Source organism: Hemiscyllium ocellatum, chromosome 5 (assembly GCF_020745735.1).
Source record: "Hemiscyllium ocellatum isolate sHemOce1 chromosome 5, sHemOce1.pat.X.cur, whole genome shotgun sequence".
Taxonomy (NCBI): Eukaryota; Metazoa; Chordata; class Chondrichthyes; order Orectolobiformes; family Hemiscylliidae; genus Hemiscyllium; species Hemiscyllium ocellatum.
The window spans coordinates 113,791,957-113,811,521 of record NC_083405.1 but is presented as its reverse complement, the minus strand read 5'-3'; the positions used below and the strand labels follow the sequence as shown (position 1 = coordinate 113,811,521).

The 19,565-nt window shown below is 42.4% G+C and overlaps 1 protein-coding gene across 3 annotated transcripts in view; it reads left to right on the top strand.

Moving 5' to 3' along the window:
• Positions 1-19,565, top strand: part of zmynd11 (zinc finger, MYND-type containing 11) — a 183,855-nt gene that overhangs the window by 144,479 nt on the left and 19,811 nt on the right. For 2 of the 3 annotated variants that reach the window (XM_060825116.1, XM_060825117.1), the window contains 3 exons: positions 2,072-2,140; positions 7,080-7,352; positions 18,443-18,628. In XM_060825116.1, the coding sequence (XP_060681099.1) occupies positions 2,072-2,140; positions 7,080-7,352; positions 18,443-18,628 (528 nt within the window). The remainder of the gene's footprint in view (positions 1-2,071; positions 2,141-7,079; positions 7,353-18,442; positions 18,629-19,565) is intronic. The other variant, XM_060825115.1, reaches the window with a different exon arrangement.

Sequence of the window (19,565 nt, the reverse complement as noted above, 5' to 3'; positions counted from 1 at the left end):
GCATTGTGTTCTGAGCACTGTATGTGAAAAAAGACATTGGCCTTCGAGGAGGTATAATACAACTTTCCAGATAGTGGCACAGTCTAATAAATAGACTAGACATGTGTTGCCTCAGTATATAAAATTTCATGGATTATTTAATTGAGATATTAAATAAGGTAAAAGTATTTACTACAGATAGAGATTATTATCTCTCGTAAAGGAGTTTAGAGCGAGGGGAAAAAAACCATATTGAGTCTAATTCTTTTAAGAGTGCATGGATGATTTACTTAAAAGTTTGACCCTTAACTTGTTTTGCTCGAACATGCAGCAACTCAAAGGGGCAAACGTGTGTAAACTGCATAGGGACTTTCAGGTTGATGCGTAGAATGTAGGGAATGTTGGGCATAACCTTAAATTTAGGATTAGGCCTCATATGGCTGATGGAAATGAAAATGGTTGTGGAAAACTCTGTCAAAAGCTTCCCAGGCATAGTTAATTAAAGGTTGTAAAGCCAAGGTGAGTAAGTGTGGTAAATAGAACTAGGTCAGTTGTAACATCTGGCTTTAAATGTTTAAATAAGATTTATATAATTTTACAGAACAAGAGATTTGTGCATATTCCAGCACAATAATACATACAAACCATGATCAAGTCTCATTCCTGATGAAGGGCTTATGCCCAAAACGTTGATTCTCCTGCTCCTCAGATGCTGCCTGACCGGCTGTGCTTTTCCAGCACCACACTCTTTGACCATAATGGTCTTCTACAGTTTCCAGTTATGAGTAGTGTTAATAATTGTGCAGTAATACTGTGAATTGACTACCAGGAAATAATGCAATCAGCACGCTGACCATATGAGTGATTACACAAGACAAATTTTTTCAAGTGTCACAAAATGCCGAAAGCTCAAGAGGGAAGCTTTTAATCTGTTTAGGGCCATTACCAGAAGTCCTTAATACTGTCATTGCTGACAGCACTCAAAAGTATTTACATGGGCACTGTTAGAGCAATTTTATTCAATATTCAATTCAGTTTGGAGTTGCAAGATGAGAAAAATAATTGCAACAAAACGTTTACTGAATCTACTACCATTAGAAATTGGCTGGAAATTTGGAATTGGCATTGAACGGTGATGCTCAATTTATATAATTTATATATTCCTAGAATGTAATGCGAGAAGATTTTGTAGATTTTCTAACCATACAAAAATGTCACAACGCTTATAGTCTTAAACAACTATTTGCTTTTAGGAAGCCAGTGATCGTCGTCTAAGCAAATTAAGAGTTTGGATTCTGTGGGTTACTGAATTGCAGATTTATGAGTTAAGATTATGGTCAAATATGTCAAATATAATCACCGAATTGCATAGCTGAAACTGACATTAAAAATGTCAACTGACTGCACTCTTCCCAATATAGAAAAAAAAGCCCTATCAAACCTTCCAAGCTTGCTACCAAACAATGCATAGAATTACAGAATATTTAAATCAAAATGTCTGCTGCATTGTTGACACTGAGCCCAAAGTTGTGGTTTTATGAGCATGATGGTATAATTTATATAATTTATATGTTAACTAACCTCTAAACAAACAATATGTCTCAATTCTTATGATTTCCAGTGCTTTGTTTGCAGAATTGTTACAGTGCAAGGTATGCCATTGGGCCCATATGCCTGCACTGACTTTTCAAAGGAGCATCACTACCTAGTGCTGATGTTCTTTATCCCCCATACTCGTGCACACTATTTCTATCCTGATAATCTTGAAGGCCTTTGTGAAATGATCTTTTGAGTAAAAACCCTTTATATTACTAAGCATGGCTATCAGAAGATCTGTTTTGTGATAGTATCTCATATTCTTAAAATAAATTATATGGAATAATATACCAAAATGCTGTGCTAGTGCATAAAAACCAAAGTCAGATTAGAGCCCCCCCCCCCCATTTTGAGTGTAGCTTCATTGTAAAGAGGAATGAAAGCGAGAAACATAGTTTTTATTGCAAAAAATATTTTTTACTACACTTTCAAAACAATAAGCTGCAATGTTACTGTCAATCTTAGTGCAACACTTAATGTATGGTGCATGTTACAGCAGAAAAGCACACAAGAACCCAAGAACAAGAAATCCAGACGGAATCAGCATTCGGACGCCAAAGATGAAGTAAGCTTAACCAAAGACATAATGAGAAGCTGTAATTTTATCTTTCATTCGCCAGAATATTTTGGAATGTTGAAAGTCATGTAAATTTTTAGTATACTGTTCTATGTTCTGTGCTTTAAGTGCAGTCGTTATGTTCACTAATATGAAATAGTTCACTAGGAGGTTGAGCAAACCAGTTGTATAGAAATTTTGTAGCAATTGTATGCTTATAAGCTGTTTTACTACATTGGTTCTTTTTGGTTATTCTCCATGCAAGCAGTAGTCATAATCTTATTTGTCCCTAAATCTCTTTTATTTCACCCTCTCCATTTCATTGTTTTATCCCCTTACCTAACTTATTTTATTTTGAAAGGGTTTCTGCTTTAATCATTAAGTGGAGTATAGTGGTTACTCAGCATCCTTCTAAACAAAAATGTTCATTTGTTTTCTGTCTTAAATAGCTTAAATGTTATCTTGTATCCATGATTCCTTGTTCCATATCCTTCAGTCATTGGAAAATAATTTGTTTCTGTATACTCTGTCTCATTCCTTCATAGTTATCATATTATTCTTTAATCACATTTATTTTAAGACAACAGCTCCAATATTCAACATATCTTTTATATCTGTTCCTTTTCACCCCTGTCAGCATTCAAAGGAATTGTTCCCTCCATCACCCTCTGGTCCATTCTCTATCACTCTTAACACTTTGTTCACTTCCCATGTCATCATCCCATTCTAATCACAGAAATACAATATTTACCCTTTTTAAATTCTCATTTCTCTTGGTCCCAACACACCTTCCAGGTGAAGCAGCAATTTATTTGCACTACTTTGAATCTAGTGTGTAATATATATAATGTAGAAAAGTACACTGGGCAGCATGATAGCTCAGTGGTTAGCACTGCTGCCTCACAGTGCCAGGGACTCAGGTTTGATTCCACCTTCAGGTGACCGTCTCTGTGTGAAGTTTGCACATACTCCCCTCATCTGCATGGATTTCCCCTAGGTGCTCCGGTTTCCTCAAATACACTCAATGAGTTAGGTAAGTGGATGTGCAGGGTAGGTGGATTAGCTGTGCTAAATTGGCAACAGTGTCAAGGGCTGTGAAGGCTAGGTGGGTTGGCCATGGGAAATGCAGAGTTACAAGCATAGGATCAAGGAATGGGTCTGGGTGGGATGCTGTTTGAAGGGTCAGTGTGGACTTGATGGTCTGAATAGCCTGCTTCCATGATGTAGGGACTCACTGCTCACAAAGTAGTTTCCTATATGCTGGGGACACTGAACCTCATAGAACATAGAACAATACAGCACAGAACAGGCCCTTCGGCCCACGATGTTGTGCCGAACATCTATCCTAGATTAAGCACCCATCCATGTACCTATCCAATTGCCGCTTAAAGGTCGCCAATGATTCTGACTCTACCACTCCCACGGGCAGCGCATTCCATGCCCCCACCACTCTCTGGGTAAAGGACCCACCCCTGACATCTCCCCTATACCTTCCACCCTTCACCTTAAATTTATGTCCCCTTGTAATACTCTGTTGTACCCGGGGAAAAAGTTTCTGACTGTCTACTCTATCTATTCCTCTGATCATCTTATAAACCTCTATCAAGTACCCCTCATCCTTCGCTGTTCCAACGAGAAAAGGCCGAGAACGCTCAACCTATCCTCGTACGACCTATTCTCCATTCCAGGCAACATCCTGGTAAATCTTCTCTGCACCCTCTCCAATGCTTCCACATCTTTCCTAAAGTGAGGCGACCAGAACTGCACACAGTACTCCAAATGTAGCTTAACCAAAGTCCTGTACAGCTGCAACATCACTTCACGACTCTTGAATTCAATCCCTCTGCTAATTAACGCTAATACACCATAGACCTTCTTACAAGCTCTATCCACCTGAGTGGCAACTTTCAAAGATCTATGTACATAGACCCCAAGATCCCTCTGTTCCTCCACCTGACTAAGAACCCTACCGTTAACCCTGTATTCTGCATTCTTATTTGTTCTTCCAAAATGGACAACCTCACACTTGGCAGGGTTGAACTCCATCTGCCACTCCTCAGCCCAGCTCTGCATCATATCTAAGTTCCTTTGCAAATGACAACAGCCCTCCTCACTGTCCACAACTCCACCAATCTTCGTATCATCTGCAAATGTACTGACCCACCCTTCGACTCCCTCATCCAAGTCATTAATAAAAATTACAAACAGCAGAGGACCCAGAACTGATCCCTGCGGAACTCCACTTGTAACTGGGCTCCAGGCTGCATATTTACCATCTACCACCACTCTCTGACTTCGACCGGTTAGCCAGTTTTCTATCCAATTGGCCAAGTTTCCCTCTATCCCATGCCTCCTGACTTTCCGCATAAGCCTACCATGGGGAACCTTATCAAATGCCTTACTAAAATCCATGTACACTACATCCACTGCTCTACCCTCATCCACATGCTTGGTCACCTCCTCAAAGAATTCAATAAGACTTGTAAGGCAAGACCTACCCTCATCTAAGTTACTGTTTTATAGAATACCTCCACTCAAACCTCAGATATGACACTTGCTGTTTTAATACTCTATCTTGCTCTCGTGCTCAAGTTTCTGTCCTAGATTTGCTTCAGTTATACCCAACTCAGGTTAAAGGAAGATCCTTTACAGCCTTCTCGACTCAACATTGAGTTCAGTGACTCAATGAATACTATCTCCAGTTTTATTTTTCCCCTCAAACATTTTATTAATTTTGTAATTTACATTCTGCCATTAAATGCATGTGCTCTGGACCTATTCCACTTCTCAACAATTATCTTCACTTTTTTCTTTGTTGTTCTGTGACACTTGAGAACCTTAATCTCCTTCGGTCTCTAATCTTCTCCAACCCTCCTTCCTTCACCATTTTCTACAGTACAAAACCCATCATTTTTCCACCTGTGTCTCCATTTCCAAAGAAGTCACATTGGACTCAAAAATATTAACTTTTTCTTTCTCCAGATGCTGGTAGATTTGTTGAGTTACTCCAGCATTCTCTATACCCTTCAGTCCAATTTGTCCTTGCCAACCAGAAATCCTAAATTAATCTAGTCCCATTTGCCAGCATTTGGCCCATATCCCTCTAAATCCTTCCTATTGATATACCCATCCAGATGCCTTTTTAAATGTTGTATTTGTACTGGCCTCCACCACTTCCTCTGGCAGTTTGCTCCGTACATGCACCATTCTCTGCATGAAAAAGAAGCCCCATGAGTCCCTTGTAAATCTTTCCCCTCTTACCTTAAACCTATGCCCTCCAGTTTGTACTCCACCCCCCTCCCCTTGAGTATTCAGTATCTCCATGCCCCTCGTGGTTTTATAAATCTGTACAAGATCACCCCATAGCCTCTGATGTTCCAGGGAAAATAGCTCCTGTTTATTCACCCTCTTCCTGTAACTCAAACCATCCAACTTTGGCAACATCCTTGTAAATGTTTGCTGAACCCTTTAAAGTTTAACAACACCTTTCCCGTAACAAAGAGCACAGCATTTCACTAGGGCTCTTGTAGCAGTCAGAAATCAGTGTATAGCTGCCTTGGAATTTGCCATCTCCCTCAGTCTGAGAATCCCTACTTTGTTGCATCAAGATCCTTTCCATAATGTTGAGACTAAAGCTACTATTAGTGTTCTAACTGTTGGCTTAACTAGTACCTCATACAGATAGTCAAATATAGCTTGAATTCAAACTGTTAATTTTTTTGTGGTTGTACCTACCTGCAGTGCTGCTTTTCATATCTTGTGAACCTGAGTTCCAAATTCCTTTGTTCTAACTTTCCTTCATTTAAAGTATAATTTACCCAAAATCACATTTACTTTTCTACTGTTTGTTCATGGGATGTGACTGTGCAAGGCAAGCATTTTATCCCTTGAGCCAAGTAGCTTGCTCGATCGTTTCCAAGGCCAGTTCAGTTATTCACATTAATGTCAGTCTGGAGTCATATGCAGGTGAGACTAAGTAAGGATAGTAGATTTCTTTCCCTAAAAGACGTTAATAAAACAGATGGGGCTTTTCAACTGTAAATGCTAATTTCATCATTACTACTACTACTATTGACAATTCCACTTCCTGATGAAGGGCTTTTGCCCGAAACGTCAATTTCGCTGTTCGTTGGATGCTGCCTGAACTGCTGTGCTCTTCCAGCACCACTGATCCAGAATTCCACTCTTGTCAATTCTTAATTTATCATTGCATTTAAATTCCACCAGCCACAGTGATGGGATTTCAACCTGTCTTCCAGAACATTAGCCTGGCTCTCTGCATTGCAAGTTTGTGACATTACCACTACCACCCATCTTCTCGTTCATAATTGAATTCCCAATACTTCCATAATGTTTAGTTATGTGTAATTGTCTTGTGTTGTTCCTTGTCATAACCTTTCTAAATAGTCTTGTGTGCAATTTTTTTCTACCTTGTCTCAGCTTGTAATTCATCATGAACAGAGTTTCAGCATAATAAAGAGATCAAATTAATTTTGTATATTGTTTAAATACACTAAAATCCTCATGGTTAATTGCTTTGTAAAAGCTCAGTACTATAATAGTCCTCATCAGAATGGTCAGCTGGCTGTATTTGAACTTGAACCTTATTGTGAGAGGCTATTAATCCGTTAGTGAGTTATATGTGCTGTTCAAAAAATGTAAACTAGGAAATTGAACGGTATCAGAATCTTTCCATGGCTAACACAGAGGAGGAGCATGACCTCCCATCTGATGTATGCAGAAAGCTAAAAAAGCTGTCTACCATTATCTAGTTATTGCGTGGCCAATAAATTGTTAACAAGCTTGCAGACCACAGGTCTAAATCAAGCTAGTATCTTGCCTTGTGATATGTGTTGTTGAGTGTGCTGAGAATTTTGGCTGCGTGATGGAAGTGGAAAGGGAAAAACATACTCAAATCTTACTGTTTGTGTTTTTCCCTTGTTCTCAGGAGCCAGAACCAGAAATTGAGGCGGTCAGTTCAAGCCAGGAAATACCTTCAGTGCCACCCCAAACCGAGAAGGTTTCAATTGCAACGCAAACAAAGAAGTTAAGTGCCTCCTCACCAAGAATGTTACATCGGAGCACCCAGACTAATAATGACATCCCCTGTCAGAATATGTGCCATGAAAAGTACACCAAAATATTCAACGATTTTAAGGAGCGTATGAAAGCAGAGCAAAAACGGGAGACTGAACGAGTTGTAAGAGAAGCACTGGAAAAGGTACAGATCAGTTTTGGCTCAAACCTTCTAAACCCTCTCTGATATTTCTGTGCTGGTCAAATTTTGATTGCCTGTTGCTTATCTTAATTTAATCAGTCACCCATTGGTGGCTATGCCTTCAGTTGCCTAAGCTCTAAGTTCTGCAACAGTCTCTCTAAATCTTTCTACCTTTCTACCTCACTTCCCTGCTCTTAAGACATCCTTAAAACTGCCTGGTTGACCTAGTTTTAATCATTGACTTACAAACACAAAATATTGCAGATGTTTGAAACATGAAATACAAATGGATAATGCTGGGAGTATACTCAGCAGGTTAGGCAACAACTCTGGATGGCTCACTGAACTCTGAGAAGCACTTTGAGCATTTCAGTATATTAAAGGGCACTGTACACGTATAAGTTAGTGTTGTTCAGAAATTGAAATAACATTTAGAAATATTTGTAATGTGTTGCTATATCTGATGTAAACTGAGGTCCGAAAGTTTTTAAAACAAAAATTGCACATTTAGCTGATTGATATTAAATAAGATATGTGACACTAGAGCTCAAAAGGTGAGGACGTTTAGAACTTTTATTCCCCATTCTCCTCGAGATCAAAAGAAATTGAATCTTTGCGTTTTAATTAATTTAATTTGGTAGGGGAGGAATTTGTATCTTTCCAATGTACGAATGACTTGATAATGCCTTAGACATCTGAGGAGCAGGAGGATCGATGTTTTGGCCTTTCATCGAGAACTCTGATGGTGCCTGACCTGCTGTGCTTTTCTAGCACCCCACACTCGACTCTAATCTCCAGCACCTGCAATCCTCACTTTCTCCTAATGCCTTAGACATTCAAGGTGCTACATTGTGAAGTACTAACAAGTTCTCTTCTGTTCCAAAATCTTTTAGTAATAGTAGGTCATGTTTGAAATCATGCCATAGATGAGTGTTCCCTTCCCAGTGAAGTTTACCAGACTAATACCTCAAATGACAGGTTGCCCTAGGAGGAAGGTTGGATAGGCTAGGCTTGTATCTGTTGGAGTTTAGAAGACCAAGGGTGACTTGATTAAAGCAGGTAAGATCCTAAGGTACTTTGACACGGTAGATGGAGAGAGAATAATTCCACTTAAAAGCAAATCTATGAGTAGGTATTGCTATTTAAAAATAAGGCGTTGCCTGTTTAAAACAGAGGTCCAGAGAACTAATTTTGACACAGAGGGTTAGGAGTCTGGAATTTTCAACTTAAAGGGTGGTGTAGTGTTTGAATATTTTTAAGGCAGATATGGTTATGATCTCAATAAGCACAGGTAGGATTGAGTATGCCTTTGAGCTTATAGTCTGATCATTCTTGACCTGAGTAAATGGCAGAGAAGGCTCAAGGCTGGATGAAGTCCTGTTGCAATGTCTTGCAACTGGAATAATTCAGCAACCATCATTGTCTTCCTTAATGTTAGTCATGATTCTAGCTATTAGGGAGTTTTCCTCTTGTTTCCATTAGTTTCAGTTTTTTTGTTCTTTATTCTCATTTTCTTTATGTTGCATCATTGGTAAGGCCAAATTCTGTGCCTATTCCTAATTGCTCTTGAACTGAGTGCTTTGCTTGGCCTTTTAAAAAAATATTTGTGGGATATGGGGGTCGCTGACTAAGCTAGCAGTTGTTATCTATTCTTAGTTGCCCTTGAGAAGGTGGTGGTATTGATCCATTTTCTTGAACTGCTGTAATCCATTTGGCATAGATAGACCCAGAGTGCTGTTAGGGAGGGAGTTTCAGGACTTTGACCCAAGGACACTGAAGGAACAGTGGGCGGCACGATGACACAGTGGTTAGCACTGCTGCCTCACAGCGCCAGAGACCCGGGTTCAATTCCTGCCTCAGGCGACTCTCTGTGTGGAGTTTGCACGTTCTCCCCGTGTCTGTGTGGGTTTCCTCTGGGTGTTCCGGTTTCCTCCCACAAAAATGTGTAGGTTAGGTGAATTGGCAAAGTCAAATTGCCCATAGTGTTAGGTGAAGGGCTAAATGTAGGGGAATGGGTCTGGGTGGGTTGCGCTTCGGCGGGTCGGTGTGGACTTGTTTGGCCGAAGGCCACTGTAAGTAATCTAAATATGATGTATTTCCAAGTCAGGATGGTGAGTGGCTTGCAGGGGAACTTGAAGGTGATGGTGCTTCTGTGCATCTCTTGCTCTTGGCCTTCTAGTTGGTATTAGTTGAGGTGGCAGTTGCTGTCTCAGGATTGTTGGTGAATGTTTGCAGTGGATCTTATAGTACGTGCTGTAGCAACAGTGGTGGAGGGGGTGGAGGGAGTGAAGGGACTGAGGTGCCACTCGGTTGACTGCTTTGTGCAGGATGGTGTCATGTACTGTTAGATCTAAATTCATCCAGGCAAGTGGGGAGTATTCCATCCCATTTCTAAATTGTGCTTGTAGATGATGGGCGAGCTTTGAACAGTGAGGCGACAAATTGATTCCTAATCTCTGGTCTACTCTTGTAGCCACTGTATTTATGTGGCTTGTTCAGCTCAGAATCTGGTTAATGGTGACCCCAGGATGATGATTTTGGGATGCGGTGATGGTAATGCCATTGAATATTAACGGGCAATGGTTAGTTTCTCTCTTGTTAGAGATGGTCACTGCCTGGCACTGGTGTGGCCCGAATGTTACTGGCTATTTTTCACTTCAAACCTGGATAATATCCGAGTATTGCTGTATATGAACTTGGACTGCTTCAGTATCTGAAGAATTGAATGGTGCTGAATATTTTGCATTCAAATGTAAGCATTCCCCCTTAAGACCTTATTAAGGAAGAAAGGTCTTTGATGAAGCAAATGAGACCATGGAATCTGTACAGTGCAGAAGCAGACCATTTAGCCCATTGACTCCTCACTGACCATCCGAGGAGCATCTCACCCAGACCCACTCCTCCACCCTGTACCCGTAACCCTGCATTTTCCATGACTAATTCACCTAACTTACATATCCCTGGACATTGTGGGCAATTGAGCGTGGCCAATTTACGTAATGTGCATATCTCTGGACTTTGGGAGGAAACTGGAGCACCCAGAAGAAACCCATGCGGACGTGGGGAGAACATGCAAACTTCATGCAGACAAGTCACCCGAGGGTGGAATTGAACTTGAGTCCCTGCTAACCACTTAGCCACCTTGCTGCCCCAACACCCTTGAATCAAGGACATTACCTTGAGGAGCTCCTGCAGAGATGTCTTCCAAATGAGATGACTGGCCTCCAACAACCACAACGATCTTCCTTCATGCTAGATATTTTAGAGGGCTGTTAAGAGTCAACCACATTGTTGTGATTCTAGAGTAACGTTTAGGAAAGGATGACAGATTTCCTTCCCTAAAGGATGCTATTGCACCATATGGGGCTTTATAACAGTTGGCAATAGTTACCATTCCTGAGACTGGATTTTTAATTTCAGATTTTAATTGAATTTAAATTCTACCAGCTGCCATGGTGGGATCTGAACCAGTGCCCCCAGGGCATTATCCAATGCATTCAATGGCTGATATCACATTGGATTGAATCGAATTGGCTGGAAACTTGCTTCTATGATAGACAGAACCTCAGGAGGAAATCAGCTGGGAATGCTATGTGGACACCCTCTCTCCTAAGTATTTTAATTATCTGCAACCATTTATGGCCAGTCATAACAGGACTGCAAATCTTTGATCCAATTCTTAGTAATGAAATGAACACACAGAAGGCTGGAGAAATTTACTAAGAGAAGCACGATTAATGTTTCGATCTAGAATTACTTTTCTTTAGCACTCCATCGGTAGTGGGTTTGCTTACTGACTCTCCATGCTACTTACATTCAACATTCATGTAGTCTTGTGTTGTGCCAAGGTAAATCTCCATATTTAGTCAGGGTTGATCTGGTTTGATGCTAAGTGAGATAAATTTTATCTAATGATGATGACCCACAAGCACCTCATGGACATACATGGATGAATGTCTCCCATGTTACACAGTGGTTGCTACATGACATTTGGAGGTGCTCTTAGTGTGGATGGAACTTTGCCTTCATACACTAGGTAGATTGGTGAGTTGGAGATCAAGGCATTTTTTCACTCATGTTAGTTCGGTCATTATTTGCTGCTGAACCAGTTTGTCAGTCCATTCTTCAGGTCTCAGTCAGGATGTTGGCAATCCGTTCTTGGTATGGACATTGAAGTTGAAAAATGTGTTGCTGGAAAAGCGCAGCAGGTCAGGCAGCATCCATGGAGCAGGAGAATCGACGTTTCGGGCATAAGCCCTTCTTCAGGAATGAGGAAGGTGTGCCAAGCAGGCTAAGATAAATGGTAGGGAGGAGGGACTTGGAGGGGTGTTGGGAATGCGATAGGTGGAAGGAGGTTAAGGTGAGGGTGATAGGCTGGAGAGGGAAGAAAATTGCAGTTCAAGAAGGCGGGGCTGAGTCCGAAGGTTGGGACTGAAATAAGGTGGGGGGAGGGGAAATGAGGAAGCTGGAGAAATCTGTATTCATCCCTTGTGGTTGGAGGGTTCCTAGGCGGAGGATGAGGCGCTCTTCCTCCGGACGTCGTGTTGCCATGGTCTGGCGATGGAGGTGGCCAAGGACCTGTATGTTCTTGGTGGAGTGTGAGGGGGAGTTAGTGTTCAGCCACGGGCCGGTTGGGTTGGTTGGTGCGGGTGTCCCAGAGGTGTTCTCTGAAATGTTCTGCAAGTAGGCGGCCTGTCTCCCCAATGTAGAAGAGGCCACATTGGGTGCAGCGGATGCAGTAAATGATGTGTGTGGAGGTGCAGGTGAATTTGTGACGGATATGGAAGGATCCCTTGGGGCCTTGGAGGGAAGTGAGGGGGGAGGTGGGGGCGCAAGTTTTGCATTTCTTGCAGTTGCAGGGGAAGGTGCCGGGAATGGAGGTTGGGTTGGTGGGGGGTATGGACTCGCGGAGGGAGTGGTCTTTCCGGAACGCTGCATCTTGCACCCCGACCTCAAATTTACCTGGACCGTCTCAGACTCCTCCCTCCCCTTCCTAGACCTCTCCATTTCTCTCTCGGGTGACCAACTCAATATGGACATTTACTATAAACAGACCGACTCCCACAGCTACCTAGATTACACCTCCTCCCACCCTGCCCCCTGTAAAAACGCCATCCCATATTCCCAATTCCTTCGCCTCCGCTGCATCTGTTCCCAGGAGGACCAATTCCAATACCGAACAACCCAGGTGGCCTCCTTCTTCAAAGACCGCAACTTCCCCTCAGACGTGGTTAACGATGCTCTCCATCACATCTCCTCCACTTCCCGCTCCTCCACCCTTGAATCCCGCCCCTACAATCGCCACCAGGACAGAACCCCACTGGTCCTCACCTACCACCCCACCAACCTCCAGATATATCGTATCATCCGTCGTCATTTCTGCCACCTCCAAACAGACTCCACCACCAGGGATATATTTCCCTCCCTTCCCCTATCTGCGTTCCAGAAAGACCACTTCCTCCACGACTCCCTCGTCAAGTCCATACCCCCCACCAACCCAGCCTCCACTCCCGGCACCTTCCCCTGCAACCGCAAGAAAAGCAAAACTTGCGCCCACACCTCCCCCCTCACTTTCCCTCCAAGGCCCCAAGGGATCCTTCCATATCCACCACAAATTCACCTGCACCTCCCACGCCCATCATTTGCTGCATCCGCTGCACCCAATGTGGCCTCCTCTACATTGGGGAGGTAGGCCGCCTACTTGCGGAATGTTTCAGAGAACACCTCTGGGACACCCGCATCAAACAACCCAACCGGCCCGTGACTGAACACTTTAACTCCCCCTCCCACTCCTCCAAGGACAATGCAGGTCCTTGGCCGCCTCCATCGTCAGACCATGGCAACATGACGTCTGGAGGAAAAGCGCCTCATCTTCTGCCTAGGAACCCTCCAACTACAAGGGATGAATGCAGATTTCTCCAGCTTCCTCATTTCCCTTCCCCCTACCTTATCTCAGTCCAAACCCTTGGACTCAGCACTGCCTTCTTGACGTGCAATCTTCTTTCCGCCCTCTCCGCCCCCATCCCCTCGCCAGTCTATCACCCTCACTTAACCTCCTCCCACCTATCGCATTCCCAACGCCCCTCCAAGTCCCTCCTCCCTACCTTTTATCTTAGCCTGCTTGTACACCTTCCTCATTCCTGAAGAAGGGCTTATGCCTGAAACGTCGATTCTCCTGCTCCTTGGATGCTGCCTGACCTGCGCTTTTCCAGCAACACATTTTTCAGCTCTGATCTCCAGCTTCTGCAGTCTTCACTTTCTCCCAGTGGACATTGAAGTCTCCAACATAGATAACATTGTGTTCTTGCTGTCTATACTGCTTCTTCTGAGTGGTTGTCAATGTGGAAGGGTAGTAATTCATCAGCTAAGAGATAAATATTGTCCAGGAAACTCGGCATAACTCCCTCTTCTCTTAAACCCACCAAAGAAGATAGTTAGCCTTTGGATTTAACAGCTCGTCTAAAAGTCAGCACTTCAGATAATGCAGCAGTCTCCTCAGTTTGTTTTGGAGGGCTGACCTTGATTTTGTGTTCAAGTTCTGGGTTGGGACTTAAATCCACATTCTTCTGATGAAGAGAGACATGCTCTTATTTTGGTGAAATGTTTTCTGAACAAAATAATGCATAAGGTATGTTTTAAAGTTCATTTTAACTTACGGGTACTTTAATGTTTAATTTGTCAAGTTTTATTTTAAAACCCATTGCTTTTTTTTGTCGGATCAGTATGTTGGAACCATGTAGAGTGGCTAAGTTTTATTGAAACAGTGAAGTTTCAAGTCTCTCATTTCACTAATCAAGAGTGATATCTAGTAGTTTTTTTTGTGATGTACGCATGCCTTTTAAAGGAGCATAATTTGTGGTGCTGTCAATGATTACCCACTGTAACAGGATATGATATGGTCCAGTGACTTGAACTCTATGTACAGCAGCTGTTGTTGAGGTCAGGTATATGTGCTCACCTTCCAAGTTCACTCTTATCTGTAGATAGTATTGTCATCATGGAAAGAACCCATGTATTGCTTTACCATTTCTTGACATATGGCTGTATGTTTATGGCACACAGAAAAACACGATACCTGGTAGCAGTATTACTGTATTTTCGAACTTATCCTTTAAATAAGCATGTAATTAGTTGCATTCAATCAGACTAGCTTGAATCATTTTGATTATCCTGTTTCCAGCTAAAAGAAGTGAACCATAACGTTTGTGCTTCACATTTCTGAGGCCTTCTTGTTTAGAAATTAGTCTTTGCCTCTATTCTTCCTACCAAGTCCAAAACCTTCACTTGCCCACAATATATTCCATCTGCTGCTACTTTGCCCAATCTCCTAGCCTGTTCAAATCCTGATGCAGCTTCCTCACTTCCTCAACACCATCTGCCCCTCCATCTGTCTTTATGTCATCAATGCCCTCAGTTCCTGCATTTTGATTGTTAATGTCTAATGTGAAAGTTGTGGTCCCAACATGGACCCCTCTGAAACTCCACTTGTCACTGGCTGCCATCCCGAAAATGACCCCTTTATCCCAAATCTCTGCCTTCTGCCAGTCAGCCAATCCTCTGTCTATGCCAGTATCTTGCCCAGAACACTATGGGCTGTTGTTTAGCTGCCTCCTGTATGGCCTTCTGGAAATCCAAATCTATCATATCCACTGGCTTCCCTTTGTTAAACTTGCTCATTGCCTTCTGAAAGAATTCTAACAGGTTTGTCAGACATGACCTCCCCTTGACGAATCCATGTTGGCTCAGCCCTATTTGACCATACACTTCCAAACACTCCTGTCTTCTGCCTCCCTTCATTCTTAAACAGGAGTCTTGCATTAGTCATTTTTCAGTCTTCTGGGACTCTCCCTGACTGCATGATTCCTGATAGATCACCACTTCTACAATCTTCTCAGCTTTCTCCTGCAGAACTCTGGAGTTTAGTCCATCTCGTCCAGATGATTTATCCACCTTTAAACCTTTCAGCTTCCCTAGAACCTTCTCCTTAGTCATGGCCACTACACTCGCCACTGCCCCTGACTCTCTCAAAATTCTAGCATGTTACTTGAGTCTTCCACTGTGAGAACTGATGCAAACTACCTATTCACTTCCTCTGCCATTTCTTTGTTCCCTATTACCAGTTCTCCACATTCGTTTTCCAGTAGATTCATAGAGCTGTAAAGCATCGGAACAGACCTTTCTGTCCAAGTTGTCCATACCATCTAGATATCCTAAATTAGTCTTGTTTCATTTGCCAGCATTTGGCCCATTCCCTCTAAACCCTTCTTATTCATATACCCATCCAGGTCCTTTTAAATGTTGTAATTGTGCCAGCATCCACCATTATTCCCTTTTGCAGCTCATTCCATACATGTGCTACCCTCTGTGTGAAAACGTTTCCACTTAGATCCCTTTTAAATGTTTTCCCTCTCACCATAAATCTATGCCTTCTAGTTCTAGACTCACCCATGACAGGGAGTTGTCTGTTTATCCTATCCATGCCCCTCATGTTGTTATAAACCTCTACAAAGTCACCCTTCAGCCTCTGATGCTCCAGTAAAAATAGACCCAGCCTATTCAGCCTCTCCCTATAGATCAAACCCTCCAATCCTAGCAACATTCTTGTAAATCTATTCTGTTTCACAAGTTTCAAATTTCACAGCATCCTTCCTGTAGCATGGAGACCAAAATTGCACACAGTATTCCAAAAGTGGCAGTCCAAAGTTCACTTTTGGATCTCTTATCTTTTAGATATCTTACAAATAAGATACAAGAGCTTTTTTTTATTACTAGCTAGCTTGCGCTCTTATTTCATCGTCTCCCTGCATTGCTTTTTTTAGTAATCCTATGCTAGTTTTTAAAGGCTTCCCACTAATTTCCTTCACTAGTTCATTCACTGTCGCTAACCAAAACCCTGAAACACCATTCTTAACGGCAGCGTGGAACCCCCAACACCTAAATGGTGAGAAATTGGGAATGGGCAATAAATGCTGACCAAGCCATTGATACTCACATGAATAAAATAAAGGAAAATATTTTAAAATTGTGAATATGAGAGAAAATAAGGAAAAAACGAGACAGACATTTTACATGTTGTGTCAGAGCGTTAAGCAGCAATAGAAGTGTGAATAGAAACGTGAGACTGTTTTCTGAATGGGATAATTTGAAGCACAAAGGGACTTGGGAGTCCTAGTTCAGATTTTCTGAAGGTTATTGTGCTGGTTTAGTTGGCCTTAAGGAAGGTAAATGGAAGGTTAGCATTCATTTGAAGCGGGCTAAACTACAGGAGCAGAGATGTGCTGCCGAGGCTGGATAAGACGTTGGTCACATCGCATTTGGAATATTGTGAGCAGTTTTGGGAACCCTATCTAAGGAAGGATGTGCTGATGTTGGAACGGTTCCAGAGGAGATTTACAAGAAACATCCTGGTGATGATGGCCTTACCATATGAGGGGTGGTTGACTACTCTGAGTCTGGACTCGATAGAATTTAGAAGGATGGGGGGGGGGGGGGGGGGAATATGATGAAAAGTATAGAATACTGAGGGACCTGGATAGAATGGATATGGAGAAGATGTTTCCACCAGGACCTGACTGCACAAAGCGAAGGGACAAATCTTTAGAATTCAAATGAGGAGGAATGTCTTCAGCCAGAGGGTGGTTAATCTGTAGAACTCATTGCTACAGATGGCTGTGGAGGCTAAGTCATTTGAATGTATCTCAAGGTGGAGTTGGTTCTTGATTAGTAATGGATTCAAGGGTTCCTTGGAGAAGGCAGAAGAATGGGGGTGAGAAACATATCAGTTATAATCGAATTGGGGGAAGACTTAATGGGCTAAATGGTCATCTTTTGCTCCTCTGTCTTATGGTCTGAAGAGTCATTGGACTCAAAAGTTAACTCTTGCATCCTGTCCATAGATACTGCCAGACCTGCTGAGCTTCTCCAGCAATTTCTGTTTTATGTAATAGTGAAATAAATGTTATCCCTATGTAAGTTATTTTAACTATTATTTCTTATTATTGGAATGATCCTGTTACATCTCAGCTGTCCTCCTTTTTGGGAGCTGGTTTTAATGTTGATCAACAGCGAAGAAGGTACCTTAGATTACTACAGGATCTGGACCAGATGGGCCAATGGGCTGAGAAGTGGCAGATGGAGTTTAATTCAGATAAATGCGAGGTGCTGCATTTTGGGAAAGCAAATCTTAGCAGGACTTATACATTTAATGGTAAGGTCCTAGAGAGTGTTGCTGAACAAAGAGACCTTGGAGTGCAGGTTCATAGCTCCTTGAAAGTGGAGTCGCAGGTAGATAGGATAATGAAGAAGGCATTTGGTATGCTTTCCTTTATTGAGTACAGGAGTTGGGAGGTCATGTTGCGGCTGTACAGGACATTGGTTAGGCCACTGTTGGAATATTGCGTGCAGTTCTGGTCTCCTTCCTATCCGAAAGATGTTGTGAAACTTGAACGGGTTCAGAAAAGATTTACAAGGATGTTGCTAGGGTTGGAGGATCTGAGCTACAGGGAGAGGCCGAACAGGCTGGGGCTGTTTTCCCTGGACTGTCTGAGGCTGAGGGGTGACCTTATAGAGGTGACAAAATTATGAGGGGCACGGATAGGATAAATAGACAAAATCTTTTCCCTGGGGTCAGGGAGTCCAGAACTAGAGGATGAGAGGGGAAAGATATAAAAGAGATCTAAGGGGCAACATTTTCACGTAGAGGGTGGTATTTGTATGGAATGAGCAGCCAGAGGATGTGGTGGAGGCTGGTACAATTGCAACATTTAAGAGGCATTTGGATGGGTATAAGAATAGGAAGGGTTTGGAGGGATATGGGCCGGGTGCTGGCAAGTGGGACTAGATTGGGTTGGGGTATCTGGTCGGCATGGACAGGTTGGACCGAAGGGTCTGTTTCCATGCTATACATCTCTACGACTCTAATAAAGTGTGATTCGTGGGCCAGTTCCAAAGAATGATTTTCTAATCAATTAGAGATATAATGTTAAATTTTGAGGCTTAAGAGTGACCTGGTCAAGTTTTGTCTGGTAAGATGTTCCTTAAGTATAGTGTTGTATATTGAACATGCTTACATTTTCTTCTTAAAATGTCTGTAGTTGCGCACTGAAATGGAGGAGGAAAAACGTCAGGCAGTGAACAAAGCTGTTGTCAACATGCAGGCTGAGATGGATAGAAAGTGTAAGCAAGTGAAGGAAAAATGCAAAGAGGAATTCATGGAAGAGATTAAAAAACTGGCCACACAGCACAAGCAGTTCATCTCCCAGACCAAAAAGAAGCAATGGGTGAGTAAGAAAATTATTCTGAAGACATCGGTTAAATCAAGGTGATTGAACAGCTGACTTTTTTAATTGAATGAATAATTTAAAAAACTAAGTTGATAGGTCAGTTAAGCAAATTTGCACTGTTCGTTATTTTCATTGTTCTCTGGACCTTATTGTACAAAATTATTACTTCTACATCCAAAATATGCTGCAGGGCTAAGTGCAGGAATTCATTTGAAATTATCTGATGTGAACTGCAGTATTGCTCATCTCAGTAAAGAATTCTGCAGATCTACTACTCTGAGATTATCCCCTCTAATTTTAGGGTGTCCCTCAATGGGCAAAAGTCTCTCGGTATGTATAGACAACAGACAATAGGTGCAGGAGTAGGCCATTCTGCCCTTCGAGCCTGCACAACCATTCAATATGATCATGGCTGATCATCTTTAATCAGTATCCTGTTTCCGCCTTATCTCCATAACCCTTGATTCCACTATCCTTGAGAGCTCTATCCAACTCTTTCTTAAATGAATCCAGAGACTAGGCCTCCACTGCCCTCTGGGGAAGAGCATTCCACACAGCCACCGCTCTCTGGGTGAAGATGTTTCTCCTCATCTCTGTCATAAATGGTATACCACGTATTTTTAAGCTGTCTCCTCCAGTTCGGCACTCACCCATCAACGGAAACATGTTTCCTGCTTCCAGAGTGTCCAAACCTTTAATAATCTTTTATGTCTCAATCAGATCCCCTCTCAGTCTTCTAAACTCAAGGGTATGCAAGCCCAGTCGCTCCAATCTTTCAGAGTAAGGTAATCCCGCCATTCTAGGAATTGACCTCGTGAATCTACGCTGCACTCCCTCAATAGCCAGAATGTCTTTCCTCAAATTTGGAGACCAGAACTGTACACAGTACTCCAGGTGTGGTCTCACCAGGGCCCTGTACAGCTGCAGAAGAACC